The 15,571-nt window shown below is 42.0% G+C and overlaps 1 protein-coding gene across 1 annotated transcript in view; it reads left to right on the top strand.

The window, feature by feature from the left end:
* The first annotated feature begins 7,369 nt into the window (after window positions 1-7,369).
* Window positions 7,370-15,571, top strand: part of notch2 (notch receptor 2) — a 43,420-nt gene continuing 35,218 nt past the window's right edge. The window contains exon 1 of the mRNA XM_070831584.1: window positions 7,370-7,694. Within this exon, the coding sequence (XP_070687685.1) occupies window positions 7,622-7,694 (73 nt within the window). The 5' untranslated portion in view covers window positions 7,370-7,621. The remainder of the gene's footprint in view (window positions 7,695-15,571) is intronic.

Genomic DNA, 15,571 nt, shown 5'->3' with positions numbered 1-15,571 from the left:
AATCATCAGAGTCACTGAGATTCATCCTCTGGGTACCATGAATGCCTGCACAAAATATCACAGCAATGCAATCAGATAATTGATATTTCAGTCTGGACCAATGTGGTGGGCCGACTGACAGACCATCATTGCCACCCCTTGAGCCACATTGCTGGCATGGCTAACAATAACGCTGGGTCAAAACACCCCCCTGTCTTGGGTAGTTTTCCATCCATGTATAATGGGTAAAGTTAATGCATTATTGAGTTGCTGCTACAATGACTGCAGTTGGTAACTTTTGGCCCAGAGATGTTGTTGTGGAGGGTTTTACTGATAATTTACTGCAAATTCACTTTAGACAGTCAAAAAAAACATAATACAAACAGTTTTCTTCTATGTGAAAACAAAATGGGAGTGTTACTGTACTGTACATGTTGTAGTGTGGTGGGAAGGTACAGAAAGATGTGGACCATAACAAGATAAGCCCATCTCATCATCTGTAATGATCATAATGAAAAAAAAAAGCTCTATCCCATATCTAACCAGCTTCCCACCTCATCCCAGCTGCTTTCCAATCTCTTCCTCTTCATCCTCTTCATCCTCTTCCCTCAAACTCCCGTCTAATCCAATGGGAGCAAAGGGAAGCTGTGAAGGCAGCAGCTGTATGGCAGAGGAGAGGGTCATAAAACGCAGAAGGCCGAAAGAGGAAGTCCAGAGACCTAGTGAGTTATTGCCCCCCAAACGTACACACCGGGTCCTGGGAACTAGGAACTTCTCACCGGGGGGGTCAATGTGGAGTGTTTTCCACAGGCCTGAACCTGCTCTACACTCTGTGTATTCTTTATCACCTTGCTGCAGACCCCTCACGCCTTGCTGTCATAATACTTCATGAGTTAAAAAAAAAAAGCAGACCTTTAACTCCGTAATAAAACTGATGTAATAAATGATGCCTTTTCCCAGCAGTGCAAAGATACCCACATTTCACATTGTGTGCTGGAATCGTCGTTAAGGCGTGTAAGCACATGTCATTAACAAAAACAGGATATAGAGTGGGAAGAGAGAAATGTGAGAGAAAGCGAGAAAGAGGGGGAACAAAAGACAATCACAGACTTTAATGCCGGGTTAAAAACACACCTCATATATTGAATTGTCGCTGAAGATGAAGTGTGGATGGTTGTCTGCCCTGTGATGCAAGGTGTACCCGCTTTTTGCCTAATGCCAGCTGTGATTGGCTCCAGCCCCCACGCCACTCTTCTGGATAAGCGGTATAAATGATGGATGGATGGATGCAACTGAAGGTCCCAGATTCACATTTTAATGTACTGCACAGTGGAGGTGAAATATTTCCCTCAAAACTGCCTCTCATTTCCCTGCATTTTCCACGAATCTCTCCCCTTTCTTCAAACAGACAGCATTGTTAGTTTCATATCTCACACTCAAGCACACATACAATGATGAGTTGTGCCTGTGAGAAAGCGAAGGCCTAAGTGTGAATTCCAGCCATGCCTGTCTTTTCGCAGCTTGTGAATTTATGATACAATTAACCCTGAGAGATATGCAGAGCATACTCACTTTGCGCTTTCAATAGCTTGACGTGTGAGTTAAACACACAACTATGTAGAGAAATTTGATCAGCACACATGTTATGAATTGAGAGAGAAGAATGAGAGAAAATGCTAAACAAAACCCAAGAAAAAAAAGCTCATATTTGGGCAAGTGTGATATATATGAATTATTTCACAAGACTAAAAACAAACCGCTGTACTGTTGTACTGATGTCCTTGATAACTCCTGAGCACATGCTGTGTTTCAATCCTGCTTATCTTTAATATCATTTCTCCTCTCTGTCCTGTCCCGAGTGTTCTCATCATGGACTGTGGCAGATTAGTTTGACCTACTGCACCCTTGGGCCTCAGGGACCCGGACGCGTTGACAGAGGGTCTAAATTTGAGTGGCAGTAGGGTTTTTTTTGTGTGTGTTTATGTGTTGCAGTCAGTGTATCGTGTGCATACATCTGTACTTGAATGTGCGTCTCTTAATGTATGAGGGAGAGGTTGAAACAACCTTGGGTGGGAGTCACTTTACTGACTCAGTCCCACCAACTCCCACCATCTACACATACCTCCACCCTTACAGCAGTTAACAACAACTATAAGTGACCAGTCTGAGTTGTTTTTTCTCCACCGAAGTCATTTTAAAAGTCATTGTTTTATCTTTGGCAAAGGCTGTTTAGTGCCTTGTCAAATAATCGTTACAACATAGTTCAGGGTTTATGTTATGTAAGAGTCATATGATCATCTTGGGTTAATCTGATCCAGTGCTACAGAGCAGCAGAGGCCATCATTTGCTCAATCCTTTTTCCACATTAAATTTCATTTACCATACTATTTGTGACTTCCTCACTGAACTGTGGTCTATTAATAACCATACAGATAACTCAAAATGAGACTCCAATTGGTATTTTGTGAAAATGCTGCTGAGCATTTAGTAGTATAGTGTTACCTTATGTTTCTATCTTATTGGCTTGCTTCACTGCAAATTTTCACTGCAACTATTGTGGGGTGAATAGAAGAATCAAAGATAAGAGAGCACCAGCACAGATAACGCTGGCATACAAGGCTAATATGCCACTTGTGCTTCATGCTTTAGTTTGTCCTGAAGTTGTTTGTGACTAAGGCAGTTGGGAAGCATGTTGGTGTTATGTGCGTGTGTGCGTGTGCGTGTGTGTGTGTGTGTGTGGGGGGGGGGGGGTATAAACCTTGCAGGACCCAGAAGACACTGCCGGGGCCGTTATTTTCCCACAGTGCAATATAAATAGCCTGCTAGTGTGGGGTGACGGTGGGCAGGCAGGGGCGCTCAAGGGAGGATCCCATCCACACACAACAGCACATTCCTGTGCACCTGGCACGGATAGAGCCCTAGGTCACCTTACAGGATGTGTTCACACACACACGCATACACACATCCCTCCTCCTCCTCCTCCTCCTAACACCTTTCCTTCATCACCTGTTTCCCCGCCACTCTGCCAACTCCCTTTTTCTCCTCATCAGGGACCCCTTGGCTGAGGTCTCTGCCCACATCACGCTCGGTCACATCGGGCCCTCGCGCTCGCTGACTCTCCACCTTTGACCACTATGGAACGCCATGACGCATACATTCACTCACACACACTATCTTGGTTTCTCACATGACCATGCACACAAAATCTCTGTTTTCCTCGAGGAAGATGACAACTTCATAGCACCTCTTTAGTGTAACGTATACTACATGGCTAAAGCCACAGGATATCAACAACTGACGAGATCTGCTGGAGATGGTGTTACAGTTTTTCCTTGTTTTTCATGTTGTCTGCAACATGATGCCGCTGGCCAAGTCATGGGGGTTCACAAAGTGATTCATCAGCAGCTTGACTATCATCCAAATAATTACGACCTCAGATGACAGCCTTAGCTTAATCTTAATGGACTGTAAGGTCACAGTAAATCAATTTTGAGCAATGCATGGAATGATTACACTATGAAATGACACTTTTTATCTATGGCTATTTTGCAGCACGGCTTTTATCTTAATATTTTGGAACAGAACTGAGGCCAGTAAAAAAGACTTGTGCAGGTATGTTTACTTTGAATATGATCCCATGTCTCACCAGGTAAATGATTACATTGATTTAGTGCTGATTTGTGTGCTTTTCTAAATCATGTGCGCAATATTTGCACTGATGTTGACATTTGACTCATATAACCTGATGTTCACACAGGAAAATTATTTCCTGTGATTACATATTTGGAAACCCATGTATCTGCTCTGTGTCTCTGTAAATCAGACATCATGTGACTTCTCATCTTGATTACCCCTGCTCGAGTGACCAAATGTTTAGTGTTGATGCTCATGTCGAGGAGATCTGGAACTGAACTGATCAGATATGCTCTTAAGCCTTACACTGCTTGTTATCATGGCCACAGAGCAGAAAACCACCAGCTCCCCGATTAATTTAATCCTTTACTCAATATGTTCGCAGGACTTTTAGCCTATTACAGGGGGGGGGGCACGCATAACAAAAATGCAAAACTGTTTGTGGGCTGCTTCTTTTACAGCAGTCAAAGCAGGTCAGTATGACAGGAGGTGATAATCAACCCTAAATATACCCCCTTTAGCTTCCTGTCTCACAGATCTGCTTACACAGTAAATGATATTAGATGATGCTTCCGGCACATGTGCGAGAGTCTTGACGAGGGCACAGGGGGGACATCAAAACTTCACACCCAATGCTTGTGGTTCATAAGCACTCATATCAGCGAAGGGCAGCACAAAATCTCTGCTAGTCATATGTTGTGTCAAGTGAACCTGATCCCAGTGAAGCATATATAGCTGCATTAAAGGTTAATGGCGCTGTTTGCAAATCGCTGTGGTGCAAAAAGTGTGATTATAAGTATAAGGTGTCCCTGAAGCGCATGGAAGCATCCAGAAGCAATGACCAAGACCTCCCTCAGTTATGTACAACTGTTTATGCTAGCAAATCAGTTGCCACAGCTGAGAAAAGTGATTCAGTCCCTGCCACTACTAATTATAGACAGGCATCATATATACACTTCATACTGGCTGCCATCTCAGAACGTAAAGGCCGGGTGACTTCTTAAATGACACGCACTGATTTGGTTTCCCATGGCTGGGGGAAGAAGGCGTGTTTAAGGTTAAGGAGAGTGCTCAAGAACACACACACACACACACACAGACACACACACTCTCTCTCTCTCTCTCTCTCTGCTATAGTCAGTCAGTACTATCTGCCCCCTGAACACCATGTTCTGCTGCATAAATCTACTGGCAGACAGCTGGAGTTGGCCTGACTATGAAGAGCCCCAACGGTGATGAAAGTGGCTCTCCCACCTGCATGGCACAGGTCAACGGCTCTGATCCAGGCCCAGGTTTATTACTACTCTGTGGTAAGGAGTAAAAAAGTACTCATGAAATGAGTACAAAATGTGCTATATTGAAGCTGAAGTCCTGATAACATATCCAGTGATTTAATTTGTTTTCTGACCATGATTCCTGCTAATAAAATGGATTTTTAATGTGGTTTGTACATGTCTTCAGTACTAACAAACTGTAATTATGTAATCCGCTTCTGTTATCGGATAAACTTGAGGTGTTTTTCTCATCTCAGACAAGAGGTCTGAAGTTGGGGATGTTGGTGTATTTAATACAAAGGTGGTTCAGATGGATTTGAAGCATCAGCTGATCTTTCCCAACTGTTTGTTTTCAAATACTTTATTTTTTCTTCTTTGAAACTGTGTCAGACTTCTGTGGGAGAAGTCTTTAATCAGCACAATGGTGAAGAGGAACTCTAATCAGCGTTTTCTACTCACAAGTCAGATCCACACCCTTTCTCACCCCATGTTTCCTAAACTATAGAAGCCCACATCTGGAGTGACATCATTAGGAAAACAGTGCTGCAGACAAAGTGATCCTCTGATGTGACTTATATCACATTACTACTGCCTCACACGGCTTACAGTGTAGGAATTCTAGTTTGAATTTGTAATCTCACAACACTGAAGGATAACTCACAAAGCGACACATCTGTGGCAGTGGATTTATGTGTTTTGGTGACACACAAGAAGAATAAGCAAACACAAGAAGCGGTTTATCAACAAAAACAGCATCTGACCAAATGCCTGGACAGCGTTTGTTGTGGTGCCAGCACCTGACACCCAACCAAGCACGGACAGCAAGAGCTTGACATTGGCCACAGCAACAAAAGCATTGTCAGTACGGACCCCTGAGGAGATCAATTTGCTCCCCCCGTTTCCAGGCCTTTCAGCAGGGTTGAATAGAGGACAGAGGGCCGGTCGCAGCAGCGGGAGGCTCGCCAGTGTTTCTCTAACGGGGTGTAAAGACAAACAAATCACCGGGATGAGACGTGGTCTTGTTGTTGGAATGAGCCAGTGATTTACACCTGGATCATTCAGGCTGATAAGGGGCAATTAGTTTAGGATTACTGTGGTCACTAAAACAGTTTATAAAGCTGGTGTGAGTGTGTCTATCTGTGTAGGACTTTAACCTGCAGTGTGTTGGGGTTCACTTGTGTCTTAGATGTTGGTACTGAAGTTAACCTTGCTCTCTGGAAAAAAATAAAATAATGATGTCATTTTAAAAAAAGGACAAACTACTGTAAAATACTGAAAAATGTCTCAGTGTGAAGGCTACTGACAGCATCAGCATCGAACCTAACCTGTATGTTAACTCTGGCTAAAACTTTATTTGTGAACTGGATGATTATTTTCTCTGTTAGTCGATAGAATATTTTTAATAAATGTGAAAATACTCACCATAATTTCCCAGAGCACAAAGTATCATCTTTGTACTGCTTATTTTGACCAACCAACGATACAAAAACCCAAACATACTCAATTTACAATAAATAAAAACTTTTCACATTTGAGTAGCTGGAATTAAAGAATGAAAAAAAGCATTAAAAATGATAGTAATCGCTTCCTTGTAGGAAAGACTGATATCACTATAACTTAGAACATTACTTCTTCTCACAATTCCTCACATTATTAATAATTTTAAACTTTTAATCTTCCCACCTAAAAAGTCCTTAAACAGCACTGACCTTGTGGATTATAACTATCACAGATCTACCAGCTCCTGAAAGAGTGGTGGCCAACCTGAAACCTGCAGGTAAACACACTGCACCACCACTGATTTTTTTAAAAAAGCCCCTTCATTTACTCACCTGTCTGTGCCCTGTCCTTTAAATTCAGTCACACTCAACACCATAATCATGCTGTATGGGGCTTGAATTAAAAACAAAAAACAAAAAAACATAGAAAGAGGCATGAACAATGTGCAGACAGGTGGTTTTGGAGGTCACCACAAGTCATTGTTTACTCACCTTTTGTCTACAAAGTCTTTCAAAGTCGAGATTCTCGTGCACATAAATCACCTGAAACGTGTGGGGCAGCGGACCTGAACCCTGCACACGGTCTGGTTTATGGTTATGGTGGCGAATTATACATCGGGGGAAAACCGTGCATTTCATGGGAGGAGAAAAGTAAAAAAAAAAAAAAAAAATCATTGAACGGGTTAATTTTGAGTCATACCAGACTCCGAGAAGTAGAAAAATGAGAAAAAAAATTCCTCCGCCGCGGCCACACAGAAAGAAAACTTAAGCGTCTAGAGTGGTTTCATGTTGTGTCCAGCTTAAAACCAACACGTGTATTGGTTAGAATACATTTTCTAAAGCCTCGATAGACGGTGGGTTTTAAATGTAAGCGTTTAATATGTTTTTAACCATCTTTTCAGCCCGATGATAGATCCCCGCTGCCTTGAGCGGAAGGATACGTGCTTGTGTCCCTCCGCTACGGCAGACTTCAGTGAGCGGACTGAGGTGGGAGAGTTTTTCACCGCCGTGTGGAGCCTCGACCAGCCAAAGTCACATTTATCTGAACCTAAAACGGCTTTAACGGAGCAACTCGTCGGACACACGTGAAGAAGAAGTAGCTGAAATGTTAGTGTAGTCTGTCCTCTTAATTACCTGTGTTCATTTCCAGAGAGACGCTTTTTGAGAAGTGAGTTAACCGTCCCGGGAGACAACTCAACTTTGGGCTGGCGACCTTATGTGGATTTTACAGAAAATATGGAGCACATCCCCGGTTTCTCCTCGGGCAAATCACTAGTCCTTGTCCTCTGCTTCATCCACCTCTCTCTGGGTAAGTTTTTCAGCCGTGTTGTTTTTCTCTAATAACTCACAGAACTTGTCATGATCCCGTCTGCATCTGTACACGGGGCTGACATAGCATCTCCACGGACTCCTGTGTGTCACTAGCTAGCTAGGTGAGTTGATTTGAAAAACGTACCTTTGAAAAAGAATAAAAAAAAAAAAAAAAAAAGCCTCATGAGGTGCGAGGCTGACTTTTAGAAAGTATTTAAACCGTGTTGTGTGATAATTGTTTAGTTCCTGCTGCGCACTGATGGGTACTGATGTGGTCTTACACCAAAACACACGGCAGCTAACTTAACCTGGTGTTACTTTAATATTACTCCAACATCAATGAGTGTGTCACTGAAATACTCACATTTAATAACGGTATATTCCTCTCAGCCTTATCACTGCTATTACTTTATTACCACTCAAAGACTCCCGGGCTGTTTCCACATAGATTTAAAGGCCATAATTGATTGCACACCTCCGTAAAGCCACTAAAACCGAGGCTAAATTCTCCATGTGTCTAATTCAGTGGGATAATGTCTGGTTTAATATGGATACCGTGGCCTACTACAGTCGCACCGCTGTCCAGATGTTGAGCAGCGAGTGCTAGAGAGAGAATTCAAAATGGACACTTAACCATGTTTAGGCTGCGCTGCTGAATTGAGAGAGCTGACAGTGATGAAGGTGTGGAGGACATGTGGGTTTTATGCCAACATCATTATGGTTAAATAGAGTTTCAAGGGGAAACTTATTTACCCTGTACAAGACTCTACACCTTCTGCTACATGTGCAACACTGTCACAGGTTTCTGACCATCCTGCAGCTAAGAAGTTTGGGTCAATGATCAAGCATGTGCACGCTCTGTAAATGCTCTAATGTGTGAAATAATGAAGAGGGAATGGGTATATAACTTCAGAAATGTTTGATATTTTTAGACAGGACAGGACCTGGATATAGTTGGAAATCACTCAAATCATGCACCTGTGCTGTGTATTTGTCATAGAATTGCTGGCAGTGTGCATGTGTATTTAAACAGCATATACCAGGTTAACTGGTTTACTTACTAATGCACCTATCTTGAATTAAGCACTTCTTAGAGTTTGTTAATTCTAGTAGTCCAATAGCAGGTTCTAAAATACATGTTTAAGTCTGGAGTCAGCTCACAGTGGATTAGGAACTACTCTGAAGAATGAAAGGTTGTCTTGCACAGAAACATTAAAAGTACCTTTGGGCCTTGTGGCTCACACTGGCTGGTATCTAACACAGAGCTTGTACTTGAGATGTAACCAAATATGCTAAAATATAGAAAAGCGTATGGTATAGAAAATAATTTTAGCTTGTAGTAAAGCTGTTCTGCAAACACAAAGGCGTGTAAACACTGTCATATACCTACTACATTTGTTTCTGTGGCTGTTCTGGGAAACAAGACGTAGCCTTGTACCCTTTTAGGCCTTTGTGTGAGTGTGCCAAGGCAGAGAATCTGGTGTCATCTCACATGATTTTCTAGCCTTTTAGCTCAGAGTTGATACATGCAGCCGTGCTATTCTTGCTCATGTTTTTTCATGGACTATAGGTGACTTGTGAACGGAGAAGTGACACAAAAGAAGAAAAGACAATGTAAAAGTGCTGCAGGCAGTGCAAGGAGAGGCAGAGGAATGTTGTTGGTGTTTGACATTCCTCCCTCCCTCTCTTTTCAGCCTCTCTCTCTCTCTCACTCTCTCTCTCTCACACACACACACACACACACATACATACACACACACACACACACACATACACACACACACACACATACATACACACACACACACACACACTCTCTTTGTGCACCATGATTTTCTTTTCTTTCCCCTCTCCATCCTCACCTATCCATTTTCCTGCTAATGCTAAAGTTCCCAGTAGCTGGGGCACTGCCGTAATGCATCAACTGTTATCGCAGCCTGTGATGGGTGCAAGGGACAAGTGGTTTTCCACATGACAGGATGGCATGTTAGAAGGTGTTGCTCACCTTGATGACGTAAGGGAGGTTTGAGGTTTACTCACGCTGCAATCGGTGCCTGTAGCCTGCAGTCTGCGGCTTTGTTTTCAACCAGTTCACTGTGGGTGTTTTTTGTTTTGTTTTACCAATGCCAACAAAACTGTGTCAAAATGTCTGTATCTTGCTGTGTTTTATTTGATAGAATTTGATATTTTATAAAAAAAAAATTTCATCAAATTCTCTAAGGAGCTTGCAGTCATTTGCTAATCGCTGTGACCACTTCACTTCTTGTATCTTCTTCACAATAAAAATCTGTCCTAAGTTTGCTAATATGATGCGTGCATACAGTTTCATAACAAAGATTACCTGCCTCATCACACATGTAGAACCAGATCAGTTTAGTGCAGTACAGCTCTGTTGGGGAGGAACAGTTTGACCTTACTCCTCAAATGGACCACAATATTGTGAGCCACAACAAAGATTCCCTGCTGTGAACAGGCAGTGGAAATTTTTATTACAGACAAGACTGCATGCAACAGTACAGCTAAAGAACATAATCCTGAGACAGTGAAAATGGGGCACAGCACACTCCCTGTGCTACATTAATCAGCCACTTTTCATTGTCTGAAGCAGATGATACTATCAGTATGTTCTTTGTGCTCAGTGTTACTAAGCTCTGACTGCAAAAGGTGATGTGTGACATATTCCTAAATTACCAGTTACAACGTACCAGAGACCACACTGGCATTTAACAACAAATTATGTGGTTTGTTTTGCTATTTGAGCAACAAGTATAAATTCTTATACGTCATTGAATTGTAATTTTAGGGCCTGTAGAAGAAAATGAAGACCCTCTGGGTGGATGCAGGAACATGGTTAATACACTGCTACAGTCTAGTGACGTAGTTGAATGTTAATCTGCTTCTTGAGGAAGCGTAGGTGCCATCTTTGTGGCACACGACATGGTGATACTCCTATGGTGTGGTCATGTGGATGGTTGCATATATTTGCCCAGGGCGAACGGCAGACAGCTGACATGCGTGTGTGTATCTATTTGCGTGTGTGTATGTATTGCATTGTGGATACAAACTGACAAAGGCCAACAATTGTGCCGCCCATGGTTTACTGCTGGAGCCTGGTGTGAAATGTGATTTATCTGCGCCATGCTTCGCCCTGCCCACTGAGGACAAAGATATTTATTGATCTGCCCACAACACTGCATTATTTACGGACCACCAGCTCTACCCACTGCTTTGTGGCTGTGTTATTAATGTGGCTTAAGACATCTTCTCTGTGACACCCTCCAAGCTTTCCCGTTGGTTTCTTTTTTATCTCTTCCCATCTGCTCCCTGCAATCTCTGTAAGATAAATTTACCATTGCTTCAGTATGTTATATTCAGTTCAGCCTTCTCCACCCTTTTGATTAGTAGTGTAGTTAAAAAGCCAGGCCTCCACATGTGTTTAGCTCCCTAGTTTTTGGTTGTAGTGGGAGAGAGTAGTAAATAATGTGTGGAACTGTATGAGCCATTGGGTGATGGTCTGTGCGACTGTGCTCCAGATGTATGTGTGTCTGTATTTCCATGCACACATACAGAACATATGTGTGTGCCTCTGTGGGCTTAGAATAGACGTTAACTCACAGACCTACGACGATTAAAGTCTTGAAGTTGAAATGCATAGCAGACAAGGTGAAAGCCATAGTTATGGGCCTGTTACCATTTTTCTTCACAGTTCTAATACTGCGCCAATGTCCGCTTGACCAGTTAGCTCTTAGTGTGTTTGATCCTCATGCATTAAATAAATGCCAGTCAAAATATGAATGAAACTAGGTGCATGCCTCACATGAACCGCATGCACTGTTACTATAGGGGGTGGTGTTTGTGGCTGTGAAGGTCGAGAGGATTACAGAGCGTTGTGTCTGCACTGTTGAACAGGTTAGCAAATTAACAGGGAATTACTTTGGCCTGCATTCCTTGGCCAACACAGCCCCGTAATCCTGGAGACATTCAGGCAGGGTGCACAGAGTAATGAACCAGGCAGACCACATCAGGCAGGACAAGGGGGGGAAACTCGTAATGGGTAATGGGTCGCAGTATTCATTTAGTCCTGTGTTTCAGTCAGCTGTAATTTGTGGCATATAATCAGTCTTATTTCAGTACTAGGATGTGGATATGAATTGACTAGACTATTTTACATTGTGGAATATTTCAAAGGTATTATACATTTGAATTACTACCATCTGTTATTATCTGGTTAAAGCAGAGTGTATCAATAAAGATTTGCCAGTGCATAGAAAGACGCTGGCTCTGGTCAGGTAACTGTCCATTTGCTCCTACTGTTTGTCACCCAGCGATTAACCTGATGTCTTTAAACCTCTGCTCTGATTAACTATGAAAAGGTTGCATATAAAAATACAAGGGGAATGGAGAGAGAAGTCTGTATTTTTAGCCAAACTAGACCAGTGGAAATCATTTTTAATGGTTAACCAACCATCTATGTTGGTATGAGGAAAAAAAAAATCACATTGGGATATGGTTTTCCATTGTTGTCCCTGGTCATTGTTGTTCAGATACTGTTGATTCAAATCTGGTAAACTCAGCAACTTCCAAGCTAAACGAATGATGATAAACTTTTACCAAAATCTGTCACAGCATGAGGTCTGAAATACACTCTGACAAAAACATTTGACTCATTAGGATGAAAGGATGTTTGACTTTGTACCATGTTCCTCTGAATTCATAATATCAAAACAGCCCATTGTCGGCCTGTCTCAGGAGCTGTTGGTGAGCAGTTCAAGTGAGTTGAGTCTTATTCTGTGGACATGGTATTGTATCACTGGATATGTATTTTGTTTACATTCTTTTTGTGGATAGACTCACAGACAGAGTCTGGTTCCAGTTATCGGAGTAGATCTTAAAATACTCTACACTTCAGTTTATAGCTACAAAATCTAAAACTATGTAAATGTAACTAAGCATGTCTGCACAATAGTCCTGAGGTTGTTTTTTTTAAATCATAATTTAAAAAAAAGAATTGGAGGGGGGGAAAAGTTGAATATGAACGAGCAAGGGAAAGTCCCTGCATTAGGCTTGTCTCCTCTGCTCGCCCTGTTTCTGTTTTTTTCTCCCTCCAACAGACACACACACACACACACACACACACACACACACACACAGATGAGATTCTCTGAACTTTAGTAAGTAATTACAGCAGCAAGGAGGCCGTCTCAGTTGGGAGCGTAGCAGACTAATTACTGGAGCCGTTCCAATCAAGATGTCCTCCATCTTAATCTAATTGTTATCAATTGAAGCTACTGTTGATGTCAGTCTGTGGCTCACTCGTGCATTTCTCTTGTCTAGGTTTCAGTGTTTTAATGTGTACCCAGAGTGCAATAGGTTACATTAAACAAAAAGTCGGAAGTGGATCGAGTTTAGTAATGCGGGTACTGTTGCATTTAAGTATGGCTTGATCTATCTTGAAAAGATACATGAACTTGAGACATCCCTATTAATCACAAGTTTTACTGTTTCTGTTGGCGCTGATCTGTGTGTTACGGTATGTCACCACCCTCAACACTGAAGCTGACTTGGCAGACTGAGGCCTTAAAGCCCCTGCTTGGTTCATCTGCTTGGTTCATCTGCTGTTTGTGTGGGCCAGTGAAGTTTCCCTCAGGGTAACAGTGTTTAGTTTGAGCCTCGTCTCCCTCCTTCCATGCTGAGCGAAGGGTATTTTATTGCAAGTTACCATGACGACTGTTTGGCCTGCTGGATATAGAGGCTTGTACAGCAATTCCAGGAAATGGGGTTACTTCCTCACTCAGTGCGAACAACTTCCTGCCCTCCGCTGTATGGATGTGCGCCAGGGCTCAGGGACACCCATTCGTGTGCAGTCTTTGTCTGTATTCTCATAATTACTTCCCCATCTCAATCCTCAGCTATTAGCTCAAAGCCCTGTCTATCTCTCTCCCTCCCTCACCCCTCCTCTTTCTACATCTTTGACAGTCTTTTTTTCTTCTCTTGACATGGCCGGGTCTCTCTAGGGACCCGCTGTGGTGTCGGTGACAAAGCAGTGGCGAGTGCTGAGGGAGGAACCAGTGTAATGCCAGCTGAGCGCAACAACCAGGCTTCCCCTCTCATTTTCTTGGTCTACACCGTTAAGGGATGTGCTGTCTGCTCTCTTAAACTTAAATTTTATTCACATGACGTCTGTGTGCTTTCAGTTTTTACAGATTCTCACAGAAAACTAGCCAGATTTAAAAAGAAGAGTTTGGTTTAAACTTATCTTTAGCTGGAATTTATGTCACTACTTATTCAAAAGTAGTTGTGGTTTCTGCCCTTCACCACTCAGTAAATGCTTCTAGTTATAGAAGGTGAACATTTTAATAGAAAGAAAAACAAATGAGCTGCTGATCATGCAGAAAAGTTATTTTGAATAATAATAAAACAATATTAAGACTGTATTAAGAATGTATGTACAAGGTTCACGGCAGTCTGTTTAATAATTGTTGAGACAGACAGTATTCAGACGGCTTTGTTTAATATTCACAAGAAACTGCTATAAGTTATGGGGGCTTCCAGGTTCCCACAGATAAGGCAGTCTGCTTTAAAACTATGACTAATTGATGTCATCCTCTGTTATGATGATGCAATAGTGTCACAAACAATGACGGGCTTGCCTTTACTCAAGACTCCACAAGTGCCGGGAGCTAGAAAGTGTCTCGCAATGTTCAACCCCGGGGCAGAGTCAGGGTTATTCAAGGTGAAAATTAGCTGATTGCTGATTGAAAGAATTAGTCCAACTGAAATTAAATTGCTTTTGTTTTGTAAATATCTGTAAATCACTTGTCTTGTCTGGTGTCATGATGGCGCCCCCTAGTTATCTAACTAACCTCCTTGGTATCTAACAAACACGAGCACACATCTTGTCCGCTACTATAGCTTGATGAACAAGTGACCAAACAAACCTTAACAGGGAAAAAGTTCTCTGCTAATGTCAGTTTGAAGGCTGACGTTAGGTGGCTAATTAGCTGCTCAGCGGCAGCACATTAAACAGCATGGAAATGTACCTGTTAATGTCACTTCAGTCCATTTAGATTAACAAAAAATATAAAAAAAAATTTTGGCTGCAAAAAGGGATGACTAAATGTGGCTTCAGTTGGACTTTAATGCTTTTTCTACAGTAGAATAAGCTAAAGCAGATACCATGACTGAGTCTGTTGCTATTAGCTTTATTGTATCTGCTCTTTCTTGATATGCCAATTTTGCACATAAAATGCACATAAAAACAGGTGGATGGAAACATACCTATTGCCACTGCTTGGAGGACCTCTCTCGCTTTCCATGCAGCAGCACAGTGAATAATTTTCCGTTGCCACATCTACATAATGAAACTAACAGCAGACCAGAAGCTTCCCCTTTTTGTCAACACTCAAATATTCGTTGTATAGATTTTTACTTCTCTTATGTTTTTTGTTGCAGAGGCACATTGTAACTATGCTTGAAAAGTGCTATGCAAATAAGGCTACTAACATTTGTTGTATTGAGGTCATTGAGGAAAGTTTGAGAAAAGTGATCTATCATCCGTGTATGTCGATTTTCTGTTTTCACACTCTATATGATGGCATGTTTACAGATACATAGCTCACTGTAGCCCCCCATTAACCTTTACCAGACAAATGTAATAGACACATAAAGCTGGTAGATGCATCACTAGTTAAGACCAGGAAGGGTCCAAATAATACTAATAAGACTAGCACACTATCACTACTACAAATACTATAAAGTACTATGCACTATGATACTTGTCAGATAGCTCTGTGTTCTGTCTCTGCTCACACAATCTGCCCGTAGTTTCACTGTTGACTTTGTTGATTGAGTCTTATCAAGGCTCTCATTCCTGGG

Source organism: Pempheris klunzingeri, chromosome 6 (genome assembly GCF_042242105.1).
Source record: "Pempheris klunzingeri isolate RE-2024b chromosome 6, fPemKlu1.hap1, whole genome shotgun sequence".
NCBI classification, from domain to species: Eukaryota; Metazoa; Chordata; class Actinopteri; order Acropomatiformes; family Pempheridae; genus Pempheris; species Pempheris klunzingeri.
The sequence above is the reverse complement of the archived record's forward strand: the minus strand, read 5'-3'. Positions and strand labels throughout refer to the sequence as shown.